Source organism: Phyllopteryx taeniolatus, chromosome 21 (assembly GCF_024500385.1).
Source record: "Phyllopteryx taeniolatus isolate TA_2022b chromosome 21, UOR_Ptae_1.2, whole genome shotgun sequence".
Lineage (NCBI taxonomy): Eukaryota > Metazoa > Chordata > Actinopteri > Syngnathiformes > Syngnathidae > Phyllopteryx > Phyllopteryx taeniolatus.
The window spans coordinates 14218087-14242650 of NC_084522.1; the positions used below are offsets into that span (position 1 = coordinate 14218087).

Sequence of the window (24564 nt, forward strand, 5' to 3'; positions counted from 1 at the left end):
CGTGGGTTTTCTCCGGGCACTCCGGTTTCCGCCCACATCCCAAAAGCATGCATGGTAGGTTCGTTGACAACTCTCAATTGCCCGTATGTGTGACTGTGAGTGCAAATGGTTGTTTGTTTGTATGTGCCCTGCGATTGACTGGCAACCAGTTGAGGGTGTACCCCGCCTCCTGCCCGATGATAGCTGGGATAGGCTCCAGCACGCCTGCGACCCTAGTGAGGAGAAGCGGCTCGGAAAATGGATGGATGGATGGTGTTATGTATACAGGTACAGTCCCGCTCCAAAAGTATTGGAACAGCAAGGTCAATTCTTTTGTTTTTATTGTATACTGAAGACATTTGGGTTACAGATCAAAAGATGAATATGAGACAAATATTCAGAATTCCATCTTTTATTTCATGGTATTTACATTTAGCTGTGTTAAACTCAGGGCACCTTTTGCTTATACCCACTCACTTTTCAAGTGAGCAAAAGTATTCAAACGTGACTGATGGGTGTTTCTAGTTGCTCAGATGTCGCCTTTTAGATTGAGTGCTTAAACATTAGTGCTTGTTTTTGGCTTTGGGTTTCACCTGTGAAAAATGCATTTGCTGTTAAGTACACAAAGGCCATAGAGCTGTTTATGGGGAAAAAAGTCAACCATATTGAAGCTGAGAGAAGAGGGAAAAATCAATCAGAGCTATTGCACAAACATTGGGCATAGCCAATACAACAATTTGGAATGTCCTGAAAACAAAAAACTACTGCTGTACTGAGCAACAGACATTGTACAGGTTGGCCAACGGTATCAACAGCAGTTGATGAAAGAAACATTGTGAGACCTGTAAAGAAACACCCAAAGACAACAATCAATGACATCACTGCCAACCTCCACAGGCAGGGGTGAATGTATCACAATCCATTGTTTAAAGAAGACTTCGCGGGAAGAAATATACAGGCCATACCACAAGATGCAAACCACTTATCAGCAAAAAGAATCGGAAGGCCAGATTGGATTTTGCAAAGAAGTACAGAGATGAGACAAAAGTTTTGGAACAAAGTTTTATGGATTGATGAGACCAAGACTAACATCTACCAAAGTAATGGAACGTATGGAGAGAGAAAAAGGATCTATTTATGATCCAAAACACACAAGCACATTTGTGAAGCATGGTGGAGGTAATGTCATGGCTTGGGGTTGCATGGCTGCTTCTGGAATGGGCTCACTAGTCTTTATTGATAATTGTAACTCATGACGGTAGCAGCAGAATGAATTCTGAAGTCAACAAAACCATTTTGTCTGGCAATTTAGAGAAAAATGCAAAGTAATCGGGAGAAGCTCCAGCATGCAACAAGACAATGACCCAAAACACACTGCCAATACAACAAGGGACTTCATCAAGGGGAAAAGGTTGAAGGTCTTAGATAGGGTTGGGCATCATGTGAATTCGAGCAATTCAGGTCCCGATTCCGGTTCCTCATTTCGATTACGGCTTCAAACGATTATCGATTCAGATTCTTTTAGGGGGCTGGGTCAAAATATTTTGCATTGTTTAAATAAAGGGTATCCAAATTATGAACATCCATTTTCTTAACTCCCCGCAGCATAAACTAAAATGAACATTTGACTTGGGTTCTTTATAACCAGGATCAATATCAAACCTATGAACTGAAAGGCAATGTGTGTGGAACTAACCCATCCATCCATCCATTTTATGAGCCGCTTATCCTCACCAGGTTCGCGGGCGTGCTGGAGCCTATCCCAGCTATCTTCGGGCAGGAGGCGGGGTACACCCTGGACTGGTTGCCAGCCAATCGCAGGGCACATATAAACAAACAACCATTCGCACTCACATTCACACCTACGGGCAATTTAGAGTCTTCAAATAACCTACCATGCATGTTTATTTATTAATTAATGTTGCATGTGTCACATTACCGATCTGTTATGCTTTAATGTGGGATTTCTAGGTAAAAGAGGCTATAAAAAAATGTCACTGTTTACATTCTGATTATACCACAATTAACCTTTTTTAGCCACACTTGTTTGACAGTTAAAATTTAAAAAACAAAGCCAGTACAGTTAATAAAGGTTTTATTAATATATGTGATGTAATGACATATTAGTTTCCACTATATTTTACACTAACTTTTGAATTATTCAAAGTATGTACAGCACACAGTTGGGACATCCTGTGTATTAATCAGAAGTAACTCTGCATGTTGTCAGAACAAAATTATTATAATTTAATAATTTTTAATAATAAAAGATTGATGACAAAGTTCTTGCATCCCCTTTGTCTCACATGCATACAGGTATGTAAACAAACCAAGATGTTAATAGGGCTTAATCAAAGTTTAATTGTGATCACGATTTTGGCTGCCATAATTAAATTAACCTTTTTCGTCAGCGATTTTTATATTTAAAATATGGGCGCTGCTGCATAAGAAGCACTTTCTCAACCAGCAGTCAGCCAACCACCAGGAGTAAAACACATTAAAGACTTCATTATCCCTAAATAAAGCGAGTGGCGCCCAACACACCCTACAGTGGAAGCCCGAGTCACTCTCGTTGCGACTCCTGAGCGCGAGTCATGCCAAGAGAAGCAACTAATACATTTAAGATTGGAGATGAGGAGCATCATGATGAGGAGCTTGTGTCTCGAAAAGGGATCAACATCTGTTTTCTTGACATGTTTTGATTTAAGGCAAGTGACGTAGAACAAGAAGTCATATGTAAAGAGTACAGCAGAGTTGTCTGCCCTGCAAGGTAACAACTAATCTGTTCAAACATCATGAAAGAAGCCTGGACAAAAATTATGGTACCCTTAACCTAATATTTTGTTGCACAACCTCTTGAGGCAATCACTGCCATTTTTGTAACTTGCAAGGAGACTTCTGCAACCTCTCAGCAGGTATTTTGGCCCACTCTTCATGACTAAACTGCTCCATTTGTCTCAGGTTTGAAGGGTGCTTTCTCCAGAGGGCATGTTTAAATTCCTTCCTCTGATGTTCAATAGGATTTAGATCAGGGCTCATAGAAGGCCCCTTCAGAATAGTCCAATGTTTTGCCGTTAGTCATTCTTGCCGTGTTTTTAGCTGTGTGTTTGACCTGTGACTGAGACCAAGCTTTCCGGCACTGGGCAGCACATTCTTTCTAGAATACCTTAGGAGGTTTTCAATCAACCAGCCCAGGAACTTTGAGTTCCTGGTAGCAAAAGGTTCCTGTGGCCCATGTGGTTTGTGTTTCCATCGCACTTATTAGTTCTGGGTAGCTTAAGCAAATGAGGCTAATGTTGCTCATTACCGACACCTACTGGATCTTAAAAAGAAAATGCTTGTATTTCAAGCTTTCAAGTTAGCTTCTATTGTACAGACTATAGATGTGATTTATTAGCTGGAAAACACTAACACAGTCCTAACTACAGATCTGAGAATAAATCACATCTATAGTCATTTGCAGGCTTTTACATTTATTTATTTATTCATTCAAAAATGAAAAAGTTTTTCTTAATGTCTTTTAATGCAAGTTCTCCAGCTTTAGAGAACATCAGTACACATGCCCTTTATGGACATTTTATTCACCATGTGATACGATGTAATGTAAGATGTAACTTGTTACGCTATCACATTGTATAGTTTGTTTATGATTTTTTTCTATTTTGCTTTATTTTACTCTGCTGTCTACAGCCAGGTCAACATTGCAAATACTTTATCTTATCTGGATAAGGGTCAATGAATAAATAAAAAATAGATGACTTCATGGCCAGCTCTTAGTGTGTTTTTAAATACAGCAGTGTCAAGTATTTGGTATCTGTACATGAGTTTGGATGAAAAACCAAAAACAGATTGTACATTGCAAATATTTGTGCACGTACAAACATAGACAAGGAGAGGGCTTAATTTCCTTGTCTCACACAATGGCAAACATGGTATTTTTCTGCAGGCTGGAGGAGCTCTTGTCTGGGAAGTTTTAAAAGACATTTTTCCTCCCTCCGTGACGAATTGAATTGGATCATCAGAGGGTCCCCGCCGTATAGCCTCACGCCCCTCAGCCCCGGCCGAGGAAGACCCACACGCCTGCTTGTGCTCAGACCTCCACTCCTTAGCGGAACTGAGTCGGCCAGCGGCGGACCTAGCGGCCGGGCGAAGTTGTGCTTTTAAATTAATTTTAATTTCAAGCCTTGCGTAACGCCACATCCAGTAATGACAGCTCTGTGAATGAAAAAGTAAACGCCTACAGACGTCTGTCATCCAATCAACGTTCTTCAGCACAGCCTACCCCCTCAAAGAGTTCCTGGTAGGCTCTAGGAAGACCCTACCTGCCAGGAAGAACTAAATCCAGGGGGAACCTTCTGTACCCTGGTAGTTTTTTTCAGTGGGGACTTTTCTTGGTGTGCTTAATTTTTGCGCCTGATCTGCCTTGCCAAAAAGTTCCAGTTTTGTCTCGTCTGTCCATAGGACATTCTCCCAGAAGCTTTGTGGTTTCTCAAAATTAAGTCTGTCAAATTCCAGTCTCACTTTTTTATGATTTATTTTCGACCTCCTTGGTTGTCTCCCATGAATTTGACTGTGGCTCAAAGAACGACTGATGCTGCGATTTGACACTGAGGTACCTTGACCTTGGAGTTAATCAATTTCTTCGGAGGTTGTTCTGGTCTCTTTGTTATCATTCGTATTATCAGTCTCTTCCATTTGTCATCAATTTTATCAATTCTAAAGCTTTGATCATTTACGTAGCCATCTTTGGCAGACATAACAGGTGAACACACTTGTGGCAGTATCTGAAAATTGGAAATCAAATATTCTTCAGAACGTTCTTCCCAACTCTGTTGTGGCACTTCCCATAACTGTGTGGCACTTGTAGGATGTGTTGCTTTCACTTCTTTGTCCAGTTTAAAATTAAAGTCTAGAGACTGTCTTTTGACGAGGGATGGGTACCGAAATCTGTACTGTTTTTGGTTCCAACAAAATTTGGTTGGTACTGTCGAGTACCGATTCACGTAAAATCAAACAATACCTAAGGCTTAGTACACACATAAGGACTTTTCAAATCTTAAAAGATGATTTATCTGTGACAGATCCCACACACGAAGATAAAAAAAAAATCTAGCAGTAACAGTTTTGGTCGTATTGTGTGTGATGCGCTCTGAAAATCTTTTGCTTCCCCACCGATCTTGAAATCTCATGTAATCACACGTGATCTCACAAAACCGAAAAAGAAGAAATACTTCTGGCTTTGCACCGATGTTTCCCGACAGTTACCAGAGTCGGGAGCCTTGTAAAAAAACGAAAATACTACTTGTTGTCTAGGGAACTCACTTCTATACAAAAAAAACATCATCTGGTAAGACATGCTTGTTTTATTTACGGTCGTTTCATTTTTTTGAGTCAGGGTGTTCTTGATTGGATAAGACGTAATTACAATCTTAAAGGATAATCTTATCAAGATTTAAGATTGTCTGGTGTTTGACCATACTTGGTCGGGGAGGGGCAAAATTGGCACAAAAACAGCCCGACTATCTTTGTGTTTGTACTGGGCCAATGCACACCCTTTTGATTGTAATGGCAGAAGGAGTGGAAGAGTTGGGCCATTTCCATGCCGTTAAACTACAGTGACAGCAGAGAAGTGGAGCGTACTAATTGTTGCTTCGCTGGCGAAAGGGAAAAGCTTGGCGCTTCGAAATTAGCAGCAAGCTACCGGCCAGTCGTTGGTGTGTCGAATGTAGACGGGAGGCACACAGGAGTCCCACGCAGGTCTGAGCCTTGTACCAAGGAAGCTAGCTTTTGGCTAACGAGCGGATAGGCAAAAAGCAGCAGACTGCTAAAGGCTATTTAACCACTGTTTCGGGGTCACAGAGTGTTAGATCGAGCAAGCTGAGTCGAACAAAGGCCAGCATTCACATGACACAATCTGTAGTAAACTGATAAAACACAAAAAAGCCATACTTACATTGTAATAAAATTACTGTTTATCTTCGTTCCTTGTGAAGTTCATCACAAATGAGTTTCCTTTGCACTTTGTATTTTGTAATACTTTATTCGTTTGCATATTAGTTATACTTTATTATTAGTCGTAAAATATTGTAATAAACCTTGCTTGTCACTTATTACAGTATGATACCTTTATTTTTAATCCATCCCCTTTGCTCACTTTTTTAAATTTTGGATGTTTTTTGTTAAATTTGTCAAAGTTAAAAAAAATTCAGAATTCTAGAAAAAGCTACAGTCTCCAGACTTTTAACTTTAAACTGGACAAAAGAGGGAAAGCAACACAACTTACAAGTACCACACAGTTATGAAAACATCCACAACGAGTTGGGAAGAACTTTCTGAAGAATATTGGATTTACATTTTTTAACATTTACTTTTCAATATATAATATATTGGAACAGGAAGGGGTAATCCCCAAACTGTTTGACTGTCCAAAATCTCTTGGTATGCTAAAGAGTTTGTTTCACTGTAGCTCAGGGGCTAATATTTTGGAAATTTCCAACTTTGTGGGAACAGTTTGGAGATGGCCCCTTCCAACATGACTGTGTATCAGTGCACAAATCAAGGTTCATACAGACATGAATGAGAGAGTTTGATGTGGATGAAATTGACTGGCCTGCACAATCCTGACCTCAACCCTACAGAACATTTTTGGATGAATGAGTGCGGAGACAGAGTCCGTCCAACATCAGTGTGCAACCTGACAAATGTACTTCTGGAAAAAAGGTCAAATGCCCATAAAGACACTCCTAAACCTAAGATGTTTAATTGTAGAGGGTGAACCGATATCATATTAAACTCTATGGCTTAAGAATGGGATGTCACTTAAATTCATATCTGAGTCAAGGCAGGTGTGCGAATACTTTTGACACTATATTATATATTTCACTCTGAGTGTGTGTTGTGCATCACTATGAGTTTCACTTTTGGAATCTAACTAACTAAAAGCTTTTGACACTATTTTAATTGATTGAGATGTACATGTAAAGAGGGAAATCACAACTGTCAAGTCCTTTGCAGTTTTCAGCCATGCTTGCAGCTTGCTTGGAGCCTAATGTGATTGCCTTTTATGTATAAATCGTATTTGCTTCCATTGAGTTGCACTTCGTGATTGCACTCTGTCATAGCAGATTTATTCAGTTAGCCCTTGATAAAGTTGAAATTCTTCGGGAAATTTTATTTTTGATTTATCATTTATTCTCTTTTAAAGTGTCATTTTGCACTAAAAACTGTTTACATATTTGTTGAAAAGTAGTTCAATAAAAATACAGAAGTTTTCCCTAATGAGGAACAACCGTGATTAATAATCTTGATCACAATATTGATCAAAACAATCGTGATTATTATTTTGGCCATAATTGTGCAGCCCTAGATTTTAAGTACTGCATTCGTATCCTATGACGGTGAATAATAATTAGCAACTATACAGAAATTAAGAAGAATAAATGTTAGCACATAAAACAATAGTGTTTTCGAAGATTCCACTTACATTAGCGACAATCTTGACCTCTTTGTACTGCATCTCATAAAAGATATCTGCATTGCTCAGGGCTTCCAGAAGAGCAGGTCCTGTTTTGTTTTGTCTGTCAAAGAACTTAACAAACTCTTGTAGCTGTATATTGCCTTCTTCAAAGTCCCTGGAGAACTTCTTTCCTCCTGCCTTATCTGAAAGGAAAAAGAGAAACAAAAGTTCATAATACAAAAACCAAACCAAACCATTGTGTGTTGGTGTTTGTTAAATGATAGTGTCATCATTTTTGGACCTTTTAGCTTCTTGAGGGCTTCAGAACTGCAGATGTCGACCCTCATAGTTGCCAATTGATTTTCTCGTAGGTCCACATCCTCCAGAGACCTCTTGTATTTAGACAGGTGGTCAATCAAGGACTGGGGCTTGAGGAACCATGGGAAAATGAAATGTCAAACAAGAAAACGTAAAATTGCAAACCATACTTGAAGTAATGCTTTTCTGCCTAGTTGAGTAAGTTACAGTCGGTGTTAGATAAGTAGATTCCTCAAACATACCACAAATTCTGCAACAATCTTGGACCGGAGCTCTGCCTTGGACTCAACTGGAGCTTTAAATCAATTAAAATAAAAATTAGGAGGTCATACGTAATGCAGCATACATTTTACAAAGCTAATAATGCTACAACAAACCTTGTAACTTTTCAAAGTCAAATCTTGGAAATAAAATTCCACTCACAAGATGAGTGTAATGGTCACATACTTACTTTTTTGCTCCAAGGGTGTCACAGGTGGGGACTCCTCTTTGGCTAAGCTGCTCCTGAGCTCAGCAATCAGGGCCTCTGTATACACACTTCTCTCCTGCCATATGGTGAGTATCCTCTCCACAGATTTCACCATCTTGGCATCACCTTCTTGTCTATGTGACCACACAACAGGGAGAGCCACATAGTTATGATATTCATAAGACAGTAGTAGAAATGCTTGACGATCAACGGGAGTTTGAGCCATCCAAATGACTTTAAACTTTAAACGTTACTGTAGTACAGTGATTCCTAACCACTGTGCCACGACACATTACTTTCCCGTGAGAGATCATAAGGTGTGCCATGGAAAATAATCAACTTTCACTACATTTGTTTGAAAATTATTATGATCTACTAAAAAATAATAATCTATGCCAGCGACAGTGACAGGGAGAACAATTAAATGCTTTTCCACTACATGGCAGAAGGTACAATTTATTAACCTGTGCATCCACCTGAATGGCATTGTGTTCAAATAAACAGGGCCAGATTTTACAAAGTAAATTTGTGAGTGAATCGAGACAAGATTATTATTTTAGATCATTATGTTAGTTTACTGTATATACAGTGGGTACGGAAAGTTTTCAGACCCCCTTAAATTTTTCACTCTTTGTTATATTGCAGCCATTTGTTAAAAATCATTTAAGTTCATTTATTCCTCAATGTACACACAGCACCCCATATTGACAGAAACAAAACGTAATTGTTAAAATTGTTGCTGATTTATTAAAAAAGAAAAACTGAAATCACACAGCCATAAGTATTCAGACCCTTTGCTGTGACACTCATATATATATATTTATATATATATAACTCAGGTGTTGTCCATTTCTTCTGATCATCCTTAAAATGGTTCTACATAGTCATTGGAGTCCAGCTGTGTTTGATTATACTGATTGGACTTGATTAGGAAAGCCACACACGTGTCTATATAAGACCTTGCAGCTTACAGTGCATGTCAGCGCAGGAGAATCAGGAGGTCCAAGGAAGTGCCTGAAGAGCTCAGAAACAGAATTGTGGCAAGGCACAGATCCGGCCAAGGTTACAAAAATGTTTCTGCTGCACTTAAGGTTCCTAAGAGCACAGTGGCCTCCATAATCCTTAAATGGAAGACATTTGGGACGATCAGAACCCTTCCTAGAGCTGGCCGCCTGGCCAAACTGAGCAATTGGGGGAGAAGAGCCTTGGTGAGAGAGGTAAAAAAGAAAGCAAAGATCACTGTGGTTGAGCTGAGAGATGCAGTCGGGAGTTGGGAGAAAGTTCTAGAAAGTCAACCATCACTGCAGCCCTCCACCAGTCGGGGCTTTATGGCAGAGTGGCCCGACGGAAGCCTCTCCTCAGTGCAAGACACATGAAAGCCCGAGTTTGCTAAAAAAAAAAAAAAAAAAAAAAACACCTGATGGACTCCAAGATGGTGAGAAATTAGATTCTCTGATCTGATGAGACCAAGATAGAAATTGTTGGCCTTAATTCTAAGTGACGTGGGGAGAAAACCAGGCACTGCTCATCACCTGTCCAATAGAGTCCCAACAGTGAAGCATGGTGGTGGCAGAATCAAGCTGTGGGGGTGTTTTTCAGCTGCAGGGACAGGGAGACTGGTTGCAATCGAAGAAAAGATGAATGCGGCCAAGTATAGGGATATCCTGGACGAAAACCTTCTCCAGAGTGCTCAGAACCTCAGACTGGGCCGAAGATTCACTTTCAAAACTCATGAAAAGCTCAAAAGGGTGCTTCTACTAAATACTGAGGAAAGGGTCTGAATACCTATGGCTGTGTGATATTTCAGTTTTTCTTTAATAAATCTGCAAAAATTTAAACAATTACATTTGTTTTCCTGTCAATATAGGGTGCTGTGTTTACATTGTGAAAAAAAAGAACTTAAATGATTTTAGCAAATGGCTGCAATATGAAAAAGTGAAAAATTTAAGGGGGTCTGAATACTTTCCGTACCCACTGTACTTACTGTGGCATTTTTGTTTGGTGATGTGACGTGAGATTTTTATGACAACAAAATTTGTGCCATGGCACAATAAAGTCTGGGAAACACTGCTGTACAAGTAATAGTTTTTAGCACTTTGCAGCAACCAGCGCACTTAATTCATTTAAGACCTAACTATTTTGCTGTGAAATAGGCTTCTATTAAAAAAACAGAATCAAAGTAAACAAGAAGAAGCAACATTTAATGTTGGAACCTACAACAAACATTGGTACGAAGGAGGAAAGGAGCACTGCATTGCTTGCCTGCTTGAATGTTGACATCCTTATCATTTTTAACAAGCATAAGTGGGCTGAAGTTTCGCATCTTGTTCCAATTAACAAGGTAAATGGAAAATGTAAATGTGAAGTGGTTTAGCTCTGAGCCTCAGGTTTCGCTTTCTTTCTGTTCAGTCATTCAGTTTTGTTCAGTTTCTTCTTTGTATGTCATGTAAACAAAGCCGTTAAAATGAAATTGCTTGGAATAAATTGTACAGCGGAACACTTTGTAGCGAATTGACACCTACAGAGATATACCCTAGCTAATAGAGATTAAATTATTTCAAGGTACTTTTCCATTTTGGACATTAAGGAAATCTCTTCAACCTGTCAAAACAAATGCATACTTACTTTATTAGCACAAAAGCCTCAGGGAGCACATCAGCAAATGCAGTACGGTAAACCATAGCGTTTTTCCTTTTACAGTTCTGAATGACATCATTGGCGAGGTAAAACAGGTTGAGCTTGTGCGCTGTGTCAGCTGTCAGGAGAGAAAATATGGTCAGGAAAAAATTAATGCAGAAGGAGGTCCATACCAAAACATCTAGAATCAGACCTGTATATTGTATAAAATGTCTATAAAATGAGAATTCATACAGTTTATAACAGAAAGCAATAAATACACTATTGTGACGAGCAAATGATGACAATGTTGATTGATTTACTCTGTGTATTGATGTGTTAGTGGGAAACCCCCAAGTGACAAGGGAACAATGTGCGGTTAACCAATTAATCAATATTCTGATTCCTTGACCAATGGCGATATATTCAACGGGCTGATTGTCGACTGTATCCCACCAAGATTTGTGCATATTGCAGTTTACGTTATGAAACATAGCCCCACATTGTGCAAGACTCTACACAAACCTTTGCACTAGTAGCACTGGTGCGACCATCTTTTTCAGCTGGTCGCACCAGCACACTATTTGGTTGCACCATTTTTACGGAAGTACAGCATGACCATGGCATATCATAGTTTCGATTGACAGTGACTCAAGATAAGATATTTGCAAAATATGTTACTGTGAACAAGAAGTTTGTCCGCAAAAGCACTAGCAGACAAAAAAGGTAATTTTTTTTTTTTTTAAAAACAACAACAAAACAAAGGCTTTAGTTTTAGTTGCTCATTTGTTCGACTCAGAAGGGCCAGCTTTTATAGGGCTCCTCACACACTTCCCCTGCGAATACTACTTAATTTTGAGCATTACCACAACCATATGATTGAAATGCATTTTAAAATTATTGCATAAGTGTACCACCACCATATAAAAGTAATGTTTATGATTATTCACACTATTTTGTAAATTATTTACTAGCAAAACAAACTAATTTACCTATTTAAAATCATAGTCCCAAACAGAACATGGCTAAATCATTATTACTATCATTACTACTGCAATTGCTGCACTTTATTTTAATGATAGTTTGTTTTCCTATACAATCCTCTTCAAAGAAGTCTGGGCTTTTTAACTTTGCACATACAATATCTTCATGTTTGTTTGAGTGTATATGTAATATGTAATTTTTTGGGGTACATTTATTATCTATCATTTATTCATATTTAATGATTCATATTCCACTGAAAACTGTTTTTGTTTTTTGTTGAAAAGCGGTGTAATAAAAATATTTTTCACCTAACATGTGGCTTAATCGTGATTAATAATCAAAATAATGATTACTATGAAATGAAAATGACAGACAAATTAAGCAAGCTATATTTGCAGTTAGTGGTATATTAATGATTCAGATACCTGTTTGAGCCTTAACATGTCAGAAAATAGGCAAAATTGTTAATTGTTTTCCAAAGTAAAGGAACATGTTGGCAAATGTCTTATTTGGATGAAATACTAAGATAATTGGTCTGTTAAATTATGATAATAAATATCCATCCATCCATTTTCTGAGCCGCTTCTCCTCACTAGGGTCGCGGGCGTGCTGGAGCCTATCCCAGCTATCGTCGGGCAGGAGGCGGGGTACACCCTGAACTGGTTGCCAGCCAATCGCAGGGCACATACAAACAAACAACCATTCGCACTCACGTTCACACCTACTGGCAATTTAGAGTTGTCAATTAACCTACCATGCATGTTTTTGGGATGTGGGAGGAAACCGGAGTGCCCGGAGAAAACCCACGCAGGCACGGGAGAACATGCAAACTCCACAAAGGCGGGGGCGGGGATTGAACCCCGGTCCTCATAATTATTCATATTTACTGCTAAATATAATTAGTAATATTTACTGTTGATAGGCTGAAATACCGCTAAACGATTCATTGATTATCAAAAATCGGTTATCGAATACATTGATAATCAATTAGTTGTTGATTATTCGATTAATCATTGCACCTCTAATAATGTGCTAAACAGTTATCATTGAATATGAGTTTAATCCGGTCATGGTAATCAGGAAGCCTTTTACCAGTGTATTTTTCCAAGTACTGTCGGGTTAATAATCGGGTTAATATTGGAATTTAATATCGCTTTCCGTGTAAACCTTGCTAATGCCTGGATTAGACTACAACACAAATTTGGTCTTTCATGATTGTACTCGCAACATTACATGACACGTATTCCGATAGCACCGTATCCCGTCTTTTACAATCACTGGGATTTATCTTGACAAATCAAACACTGTCGGAGAGGCGGAACCAGATAACGTCACCGGTCAACAGGACCAGATACACCCATTACCATGGCGACAAAAACAACAATGGATCGCCCCACTGTATTGTATCGTGTTGGCGAAAAAAGAAAACAAGAGGAAACGCGTGGTGTCGTATGCTTCAGGTATATTCACATACGTTTAATACAATACGGCGCGCCAGCAGGCAACATAATGTTGTGTAGCCTAACAAGCTAGTGTGAGCACTAATGTTGTAATGTTGTAAACAAGCTTGAGTTCTGTACAGTCATGCTCTAAAGCTTCAGTAAACATTAGTTCGTACACGTGAATAAATGTTGACAACAGCACCCAAGTATGTTAACAACGGTGAGCAAGGGAGGCGACGTTAAGGTGCGTTGTCGGAGAGTTGTCGTTGATATGTCACTACACAGAAACTATGCACCGAAGAAAAAAACCATGGTGCCTCAGTAAACATGAAATATAAAATAAAATCATCCACGCATTTCTGAGTGTAAGACATTTATTCTGCCGAAAGGCCTGAAATCAGGCCACTCGAATTTTTCGAGTTGCTCTACGTCAATAGCGAAGATCTTCGCCTATCTCTCCGCTCCCGGGCCAGCGCTGTCAACATAACAAACACGTGCTCTGACGAGAGGGTCTTCTACACGGAGGCAACCAATCAGAGTAAAGGGGGGAGTTTTAGCCAAATATGGACAAAGTGGATACAAAACTGGGTCAAACAGAAGTACCGTAATTTCTTGTGTATAATGGGCATCCATCTGTAATACGCACCCCCAAAGTTGACCTAAAAATTCTGGAAAACCCTTCTACCGATGTATAATGCATTTTTACAATGCATGATTTTGCATCTACCCATATGATCAAAACGAAGTATTATCTGTATTTTGTTAGTTTTTTCAAATAATTATGTTGAAGTTAAGCACTTTATTTGAAGACGTAATACTTTTTTTTTTTATTTACTTGCTCTTATTTTGAAATTCACAGCCCTACTTTTATTTTGTAAATGAGAAAACAGAAAGACAGAAACAAAATGAGAAAATGTCTGTCCACCAACGTCCACCATCCAACCTGACAGAACTGGAGAGGATCTGCAAGGAGGAATGGCAGGGGACCCCCAAATCCAGGTGTGAAAAACCTCATTCCCAAAAAGACTCATTGCTGTATTAGCTCAAAAGGGTGCTTCTACTAAATACTGAGCAAAGGGTCTGAATACTTATGGCTGTGTAATATTTCAGTTTTTCTTTTTTAATAAATCAGCAAAAATTCAACAATTTTCTTTTCTGTCAATATGGGGTGCTGTGTGTACAATGAGGGGAAAAAAATATTTTAGCAAATGGCTGCAATATAACAAAGACTGAAAGATTTAAGGGGGTCTGAATACTTTCTGTATCCACTGTATGTGACAAGTGTACTGTACCACCCAATCACATATTTTGGTGTTTTGTGACTTCATGTTAAGATACCTCAGCAACTGGCTTCCTCGCTATCTGTCCTCTGTGATAACGATAATAGTTTATTCGCTGTCATGGAGGCGATGAATAGTAACTTATGCTGCGTTGACAATGGACACGATGCGCACATTCGCCTCCACAGCAAGGAAACATATTTCGCCGCGTTCATCTCGGCGGTCGCGTTATCCGTTGCTTGTGAAGCTGGCGCGGCGCAAATACACAACATGCAACAAGCACTCAACCTTAGTAGCCAAACAGCAAATGTAGCAAGGTTATGCTACAATAGGCACGCTGCAGTTTGGACTAGCCACTAGCATAATGATGGTAAAGCCATACGGTTCCCACAATTCCTTGCAAAATGCTAATTTGAATTATTGCCATGATAAAGACATTCATTTTTGTTGTTAATGTGTGTTCATGTTACCACTAGTTGAATGTGTGCCTTTTTCACTGTTACATTTATGGTTTAGGGTCCATGACTATGTCATTATCAAACCGTGACCGTAGGCTGTGTGTAAAATAATGACATGCCAGTCAATTCACCTATATAGTCAGGAAAGCCCAATAGACATTGCTTGGTAATTGCAAATACTTCTTAACTCTGTATTGTACAAGCTCGCATGTCGGCCACGGCAAAGCTATGAGTTAGCAACAATGAACAATGTTATTTTTGACCTTTTTTTTTTTCTTTTTTTTTCCGAGTGACAAAAGTCTTTCACTCCAAAACTGAAAATGCGCTTCTGGGCTATTTTCGGCCAAACCGAAATTTCGGTGCAACACTAGTCTGTCAACAGGTTTGCTATGTTGGTTCCTCCCTGTGTGGCTTGTGTGTAGAGGGCTCTAGTGTGCAGATCATTTGGCAGAAATTCCCACTCGTTAGAAATGAGAAGTGATAGTTAAGTCCTCAGGAGTCAGTTGCTCTTTGTCAATTTCAAGATGGTGCCTACCCGAGTGATCGCCTTGGTAACACGCTCTCTAGTACAGTCTATGTTTTTGTCCTTTTCATTCGTCTTTGGAGACATTACGCGACTTACTTACACAAGGGAAGACTTGCTTAACATTAGGGAGTCTACTCCGGACTTACTTTCACAAATGTACATAGTTTTTTTCTCTGAGTTACTTACCGGCGGAGCAACTGCTGCCAATGGATCATGGAGAAAGCGAAGACGACGCCACAGAAGGAAGCGTGCCGCAGTGCAAGTTACGCTCCGACAGTAAGGATTCCCAATGCCGGTCCCGAATATACCGAATATACCTCAAGACCTCAAGGTGTGGTTACTCTATCCACCACAAGGGCTACCAGAAGTGATGTTGTAATTGACAAACACAGCTCGCTACACTCTATATGCAATGGCGAGCAACGTGTAGGAATATGAGGAGGAGGAGGATTTTGACATACAGGAGCATCCAACTGAACTGGGTAACGTCAAACCGTACATGTTTGAGTCGATGAGGAGGTCGGAACAGTGACGACGATGAGCAGCCAAGTAGCAGCTGTACAACAGAAAAAGAGCGTGGCCGCTGGCTCGATGTGATGGTATGTCAAAAGCAGGCTTTACACGATCAGGATTTTTGGGGCCGATCACCGATCAGCAAGTTTAAAAAAAACGATAAACGATCAGATGATGGACCAATGATTGGGGAGGATTTTGTTTTGGTGGAACATCATCGTGCCCATTCTTCTACGTTGCTTTTCGCTACTTCTTCGCGGCTGGAGGACTAGGCATCGAAACTGGGAACCAAATTTTTTTAATTTGAAGGGTTCCGGGAGAACCGGGTCCAATCGATTCTCGATGCCCAACCTTATTTGATATGGATACTGGTTATGAAGAACCTCGAGTCCATCCATCCATCCATTTTGTACCGCTTATCCGAGATCGGGTCGCGGGGGCAGAAGCTTTAGCAAGGACGCTCAGCCACTTCCTCCAGCTCTTCTGGGGGGATCCCGAGGCGTTCCCAGGCCAGCCGAAGGATGTAGTCTCTCCAGCGTGTCCTGGGTCGTCCCCGGGGTCTCCTCCCGGTGGGACGTGCCCGGAACACCTCACCAGGGAGGCGTCCGGGAGGCATTCGAATCAGATGCCCCAGCCACCTCATCTGGCTCCTCTCAATGTAGAGGAGCAGCGGCTCTACTCTGAGATCCTCCCGGATGACCGAGCTTCTCACCCTATCTCTAAGGGAGAGCATGGACACCCTGCGGAGGAAACTCATTTCAGCCACTTGTATCCGGGATCTTGATCTTTCGGTCACGACCCACAACTCGTGACCATAGGTGAGGGTAGTAACGTAGATCGACCGGTAAATCGAGAGCTTCGCCTTTCAGCTTAGCTCCTTCTTTACCACAACGGATCGATACAAAGTCTGCATCACTGCACTCACCTCGAACCTCGAGTCAAATGTTCATTTTTGTCTATGCTGTGGGCTACTCAGAAAATGGATGTTCATTATTTGGACAACCTTTATTTAAACCATGCAAACTTTTTTGGCCCAGCCCCCTAAAAGAATCGGAATCAAGAATCGTTTGGAACCGGGAATCGGAATCGCTCAAATTTAAACGATGCTCAACCCTACCAATGGCGCCGTAATGCTTCCTGGCTTCAAACTTTACCGTGCGGACCGCGACACGGACCTATCAGGGACAGCAAGATGTGGCGGAATATGCTCCTATATCAACGAAAAATAATGTACAGACATCACAGAGCCCAACACACACTGCAGCCCAGACTTAAAGTCGCTGTTTTGGAATTCCAAGTCATTTGTACTTGCCGCGCGAGTATGCTTCATTCATTCTCGCCGGTGTTTACATTCCCCCACAGGCTAACACGAACACCGAACTGCAAACGCTGGCTGACCAAGTAAATGAACTTGGGGGAAAAAAAGCAGCCAGATTAGCCCCTCATTATTCTTGGGAACTTGAACAAAGCACATGTTCATTTACTGTATATCCTTGTGTACTGTATACCGAGTATCTTCAAAAGTATTCATTCTCTAGTCCAGTGATTCCCAACCAGTGTGCCGTGGCACATTAGTCTGCCATGAGCAATTTTCAGGTGTGCTGTGGGAAATTATAAAATTTTACTTAACTGCTCAAAAAGTTATTCATTTACAAGAAATAATGCATCTTTGTTCCTCTATGCCAGTGAGGCATAGTGACAGACGGAACAAATAAAAGCTATTATATTAGATGGCAGCAAGTACATATAGTAATTATTGTGTATCTACTTTTTGTGAAATTTTTGTTTGTTGGTGTGTCGTGAGATTTTCCAATTGTAAAATACGTGTAAAGGTTGGAAATCACTGCTCTAGTCAGGTCATGTATTCTAATCAGTCAGATCAAACCAACATTACAACATGACAGAAATAATGGGAGCTAACTTAATGGAATTGAATTACTTTATTTTAATCAAATAATTCACACACACCGAAACTTTTGACCATGATTCAACATAACGCCAGCATGTTTACGCACAACCTTTAGTGCTAGCACTAGCTCGATATAACATTTTGTTGCCTGCTTGCGAGCGGTATTAAAAGTATGTGAACGTGCCTCAGGCAAGCCTTAAATGAACGTAATCTCCCGATCACTGGTGACCACCAGCACACGTTTATCCACATTTTGTTCTTATAATACACACGTTGCGATGTCGTCGTCATGGTAACGAGTGTTTCCGGTCGCGTTTGAATACAAGATTTTATTGTAGTAGTCTGACATAGTGCAATCGTGAAAGACCAAATTTGTCATGTCGTATGATCCACGCATTACGTGTTGTCTGTCTCAGACATGTTGTCTGTCCCACACCGCCGACATGTCATTTTTTAAATAACTTTATTGGTTGTCAGATATTTAGAGTACTATGTCAAAAAACACGCGACAAGGCTAATAATAAGCTTTTGGATTCAAATATACCGTACACATTGGCGACGCAAACTAAATGTCTTTTGGGGAGCCGATCAATGATTGGCAAATTATGACATTAAAGCCGATCAGCATAAAATGTTTATTATTGGCCGATACCGATCAAGCCGATCAGATTGGTGTAAAGTCTAGTCTCAACGAAAACAGGCTTGTTGCCCTGAAATCGAAAATCGAGAACTGATTGGAACCGGAATTAACGTTCCGGTTCTCCCGGAATCATTCAAATTTTAAAATTTCGGTTCCCAGTTTTGATGCATACAGTCCGCCCACCCCGAACAAGTGGCGAAAACCAACAAAGAAGCGGCGAAAACCAACGAAGAAGAACGCACACAAAGACATGCTTGTGACTAATGGCTGCAGCAGCGAACATAAGTGTGTCTTAACTTTTTTTAAATTAATGACCAGTCGCCTCACTGCAACACGTGTTATGAAATTATATTGTGGAGGCTTTCACGATGTGTAGCGTCTGACGCGCGCCGAGCCTCCAGCCTTCACCGCGCAGAACTTCAATGAAGTCAGCTCTCAGTCAACTGGGTGCGTGAAACAATAAAATACAATGGGGCAAAAAAGTATTTAGTCAGCCACCAATTGTGCAAGTTCTCCCACTTGAAAAGATGAGAGAGGCCTGTAATTTTCATCATATGAATACCTCATCTCGATACTTTGTTACACAGTGTTCCCTCGCTATATCACGGTTCACGCTTCGCGGTCCTGCTATTTCGCGTTTTTTTTTATTGTGCAATACCCCCAAAGTTAAATTTTTTTGTTATTTATTTATTTTTCTTCCCCCCTTTGCAACCAGTAAAGATATTTGACCGTACCATGTGTTGGATAAGCTTCTATCAATTTCAAGTATAAAATTAATTTGATCAAAAATTTTATTGCTGAGATTTACGTGTTCTTTAATAGCATATGGATTACTATGACACACACTAGTGTCTAGTTGTAAGACTGCAGCTGTTCAGGGGTGTTTTAGTCCACCTTTAACGTAACCAATGGCACGTCAGCTGGCTTGCTTGGTATCATCATAGTAAAGGTAAAACATCTCCCATGGGGATCCAGCCACTGTCATGCAAGGTTGGCCCTGGGTCATAAAACCTCTTAGCCAATATGTCTAAACAGTATAAAAATCTCCTAGCCACACTTGTGTGCCACAACATCGAGTGTATTTATGTGGCTAAACCTTTACCGACAGTTAGCCAGTCCTTGTCACTGGCAAGCCGATAAGCTTTTAATGATGTGGACCCAATTAAAACTACCTAGTCATCAATCGGGACGAGGGCTGAACAATTTGGGAAAATACTCTAATTGCGAGGAGGTTTTTTTGTTTTTAAACAAATATTGTGATTGTGATTTAGCATGCAATTTTTTTTTGGGGGGGGGAGGGGGAGTTTGTTATCTTCAGCATTATTCACTTAACACAAGAAATACATTATTCTAGGTATGACCATATTAGTATGAGTAACAAATATTTATTTTACTATTCATTCATCTTCCGTTCCGCTTATCCTCACTAGGGTCGTGGGCGTGCTGGAGCCTATCGCAGCTATCTCCGGGTTAGAGGCGGGGTACACCCCGAACTGATCGCCAGCCAATCGCAGGGCACATATAAACAAACAAGCCATTTGGTCTCAGACTCATACCTACAGGCAATTTAGAGTCTTCAATTAACCTACCCTGCATGTTTTTGGGATGTGGGAGGAAACCGGAGTACCCGGAGAAAACCCACGCAGGCACGGGGAGAACATGCAAACTCCACACAGGCCGGGCCGGGATTTGAACCCCGGTCCTCAGAACTGTGAGGCAGATGTCCTAACCAGTCATCCACCATGCCGCCTATTTTACTATTGAATTGTACAAAGAAAAACCTTCCATCACAGTAGAATATTGACTAATTTATTTTAAAAAAATGCCTTTTAAACATGTAATACTGTATAATGATGCTCTTGTCAGTAGCAGTCCTGTCAGTGTCAGCCAAGTATAGAGATAAAGTGGAGATTGACACGAGTGATGCTTTTTAATCAGATTTGAGTATAAAAGCGGTTGAAATGGTAAACTATATTAAATGTTAATTAATATTCTTATCAATTACAGTAAAAACATTTTGATGATTCAAAATATTGGCATTTCATTTCCCCATTGCTGCCACCCATTCAGTCCACCCTCATAGCCAGTTGCAGCTTTCAGCCTACAATGTCAAAAACATGAAGAAAAACTTGTTGCTTGAATGGCGTTTTTTAACGGGGAATTAAAACAGCATAATTTGTCCTTAATGTGAAAAAAAACAACAAGAAAAAAAACAACCTGCAACAGAATATGAAAGGAACGATGGTGAAAGGATGTTGATAACTTTGCAGCTCTGGCTGACTATATTAACAAAATCTATCTACTCTTATATTACAAAACAAAATAAATTCCGTACAATCACAGTTTGATGGTACAGTGTTTTAACGAAAGCATTCTGATACAAATAATTTTCATAGTAATCCATTTTTACAATTATGAACTCTGTATTACAAAAGAACACATTCACTCCCATTTACGCAGTGTCCCTGAATGCACCTCACACACTCGCAGCTGCCAGGTGCCTGCCTAGTTTCATTCTGAAGAACAAAATTGGAAATGCACCAGGTGTACATTCTTTCTATTAGCATGTCCAAACAGTCCCTCTGCTGGTCACTTACTATTACAGTTGATTAATATATTACAGTACACCAACATCGCAGCAGACCCTGCAATGTGACTATTCCGCACATGTACAACGTGATGACGATGCTCAAACAAAATATCGTGTCTCCCTAGTTTTTATGTTCAAGAGAAGCCAAAATCGAAATCACTATTAAATTTCAATTACTTGCCCAGCCCTAGACCACAGTAGAAATAACTATCAACATGAACACAGCCAAATGACAACATACTGTTAATGAGAAGCACTAGATGGCATGCAACCATTTATAAAGTTAATCACATATCGTTGTCTGAAACTGAAAACATCACAAGAGTCAGAGTATTTAAAACAAAACCAACACACAGACACTTAATGCCCCAAGATCTATACCTACACAACAAGACTATATCCAACAAGGGGCTAAACAGCAAATTCACAACAGCTGTTTAACCCATGAATTGACCACTTCATTTCCTGGTATAATTAAAATTGGTATTGAAACACTCCTCTTTATCATGCTGTTCCCATTTTAACATCATGCGACCAAGACGGTGGGGCCTAACTGCTGATCAACAGTACTTCACCATTGCGAGGCTTCAATCAGAATGTTCTCAGAGGGATGCAACCACAAAGCTTAGCATGTCACAAAGTGTCATTAGCAGGTTGCAACAAAGATACAGTGAGACTGGAATAGTCATAGAAAGGCATAGAAGTGGATGATGTCTTTGGACGTTTTCATGGGTCAAACACCTGCTGAGAATTATACTATTTAGATCCTTGTTCGAGAAGAGCAAGTTGTGGAAAAAGTACTGAAACACTGAACATTTTGGCACAAACATTCACCTGTAAAAGTTACAGTGGCATTTTAAGTTGATCTTGAAAGTTCACCGCAAAGCCCAATGTCCAAGTCCAATAACTTTTTGTGTGTAGACTGCGAAGATATTTTCAGGAAAAATAAGCATCTGAAGTTATTCAAACTTTTAGAACACCATGCAGGATCCAGGGTCCCATGCAGGATCCCGATATTGGTATTCTTATATCCTGATAATGATATATATCCCAATTAAGTTATTTTTGTTAAAATTACATGATGGCAATTTTCTCTGTAGATGTTTTTATATCGCACTATGATATACTGTATATTATTAAATTGCACAGCTCGAAGTCAGCCCGTCATCTGCCACTTATTCCAGTATGTTGTCTGCTGGCTCTGGGATCCCTCACGTTCCTCATATTCTGATCAAGTTTTTTTTAACGTTTTTTCACATGCCGTCAGGCAAAATACACACCAAATGCACTTAAACATGACAAAAGTTGAATGGACCGTGAGATGCCGGGGAAAATACGTATGCTTCCCATTCCACCAAAGACTGCCCCCAAGTTTGTTAGGCCTATTACTAACTGCCCAATTTTGTTGCGTTCAGCCCTTTTTACTAGTGTCGACTAGGTTTGTCATCAGCACCGTTGACTGCTGTGGCAAATTTTTTGACAGTTTAAAAAGCTGGCCAGACATCCACAGCAATCACACCTTGTCACATTTGCCCATCACGTCAATCCTGCATTGTTTCACGTCAATTTTTTCTAATCCACAGTGACCTAAAATGTGATTGCCGCGGTCACCCGGAACGTAATGTAACCATTGCATAAAGAATAACGTGAAATAGGCATAGACCAATGTTTTTTTTTTTTTCCCACGTCCGATACTGATATTTGGAGCTGATATTCATTTGCAGTAAAAGGGAAAATATTGACATCAAACGTTTTGACGATATAAACTCTTAAAACTTCATTTAAATGCCTTTAAGCATAGGTTTATCAGAATTCGTGCTTCTTTAAACATGGGTTTATTAAAAAGCTTTTCAGATTTGCAACATGCTAAAGGTTTTTTTTATTATCTTGGACAATAGAAATCTTTGTTTTAAAATTCTAACAAAAAGTGCAATGATTTGCCACGGTCAGCATGGATGGATGAATGGATAGATAGAGTTTCCTGCAGTTTACCCAGTTTCAAATTGATCTCATATGGGACATCAGATTTATTTATATATAAAAAAAAAAAAAAAAAAAGGCAGGTGCCGATATATGTCAAAATGCTGAATATTGGCACCAATAATCGGTCCACTTGGCCAATAAGCGGTCTATCCATTGAAAACTTTAACAATATAAATTATGTGAAGTATGGACAATCACATTTAAACAAGGAAAAGTCCAGTGTAATACAGATTGCCACTTGTTATCAAAAGTTGAGGCAGTGTTTTGCTAGTCTTCCTTATAGATCGGTTAACTTTTCACAAACCTTTGACACTTAACACAATAGTAAAAATTAAGACTCAATTAAAATGTTACTTAAAACACTGCCTGTAGCACCGTAGAAGGTTCCGTGATGGGGCCAGTTTAATCCTGGACCACGTAATTTATATGCATCTATATTTACTATGGGAAAAGCAATTTTGAAATCAAGACAAATCAGAGGTCGATCAGTTCCACGGAACCCATTGTGCTCCACAAGAGATTCGACTACATTGCTCTTATTAGTTAGTAAACAGTCACGTCACTGGAGTAATAATATAGTATTTTTGCTTCATTTTTATACTGATATTAAGTGTTGTTGCACCGTCAATCTACGTTTACATTTTATGTAACATTAGTGGTCACACAGGCAGGAGTCGAGTACCTAAGTCGGTACTTCACTGTCACTCAGGCGTTACTTTGGAAACGGCTAAGCTAATAGCAATGTATACATTGCTATCGTCTTCATAAATTAAGTTAGTCCAGTAGTCCAAATACTATAGCTAACATTTATACCGCTAAGCAATTTGAGCAGCCAGTTGGTTCTCGACGTGCTGGGATAGAAAAGTTACTGCTACTTACATTTCTTTAAACACTTGCTCCACTGTCGCACTATCATGCTGTGGTACTTCTTGTAGTCGATACACCACGTTGACAGCCCTTGAATGGAATCCATGGTGTTCGTCACGTTTAGTAACTTTTTGTCCAGTACAGCCTCAAAAGAGGCACCAGCATCGCGCCCTCTTCCCGCTTCCATGTCGAGAGTTCCTTGTTTTCTTCACGTTGTCCTCGCTAAAATGCATTAAAGTTAGCTACGGCTAGCTTACCGTAGCACAGACTCGGTCGCTGTGAACGGCCATTGCCATGTTACGAAAGAGTAAACAGTACGCGTTAAACTTTCTGCGTCTGCTAATTACACGCAGTTGATGCGTGTATGAAAGCAAAGCGAGTGGGTATGGTATCGGTTCAATTTTTCTTCTTTAAAATGCAGCGTGCTCAGATAACTGGGACGACTTCGTGCGTTGCAGTACTTTGTACTGTGAAGCCTGAAATTCCGCGTTCCTAGCCGGAAAATGCAACTGAAACACCGATCGTAGACGGATA

General features: G+C 39.9%; 1 protein-coding gene across 3 annotated transcripts in view; it reads right to left on the bottom strand.

Annotated features, from left to right (window-relative positions):
* The window catches only part of rprd2a (regulation of nuclear pre-mRNA domain containing 2a), a 43393-nt gene extending 18829 nt beyond the window's left edge, over window positions 1–24564 (bottom strand). For all 3 annotated transcript variants that reach the window (XR_009786062.1, XR_009786061.1, XM_061759511.1), the window contains exons 1-6: window positions 24043–24564; window positions 10848–10977; window positions 8205–8356; window positions 7996–8048; window positions 7737–7863; window positions 7463–7638 (exon numbers count right to left, since the gene is read on the bottom strand). Coding sequence is in view for 1 of the 3 variants with exons in the window: in XM_061759511.1 (XP_061615495.1) it covers window positions 7463–7638; window positions 7737–7863; window positions 7996–8048; window positions 8205–8356; window positions 10848–10977; window positions 24043–24217 (813 nt within the window). In the remaining 2 variants the exon portion in view is untranslated. The remainder of the gene's footprint in view (window positions 1–7462; window positions 7639–7736; window positions 7864–7995; window positions 8049–8204; window positions 8357–10847; window positions 10978–24042) is intronic.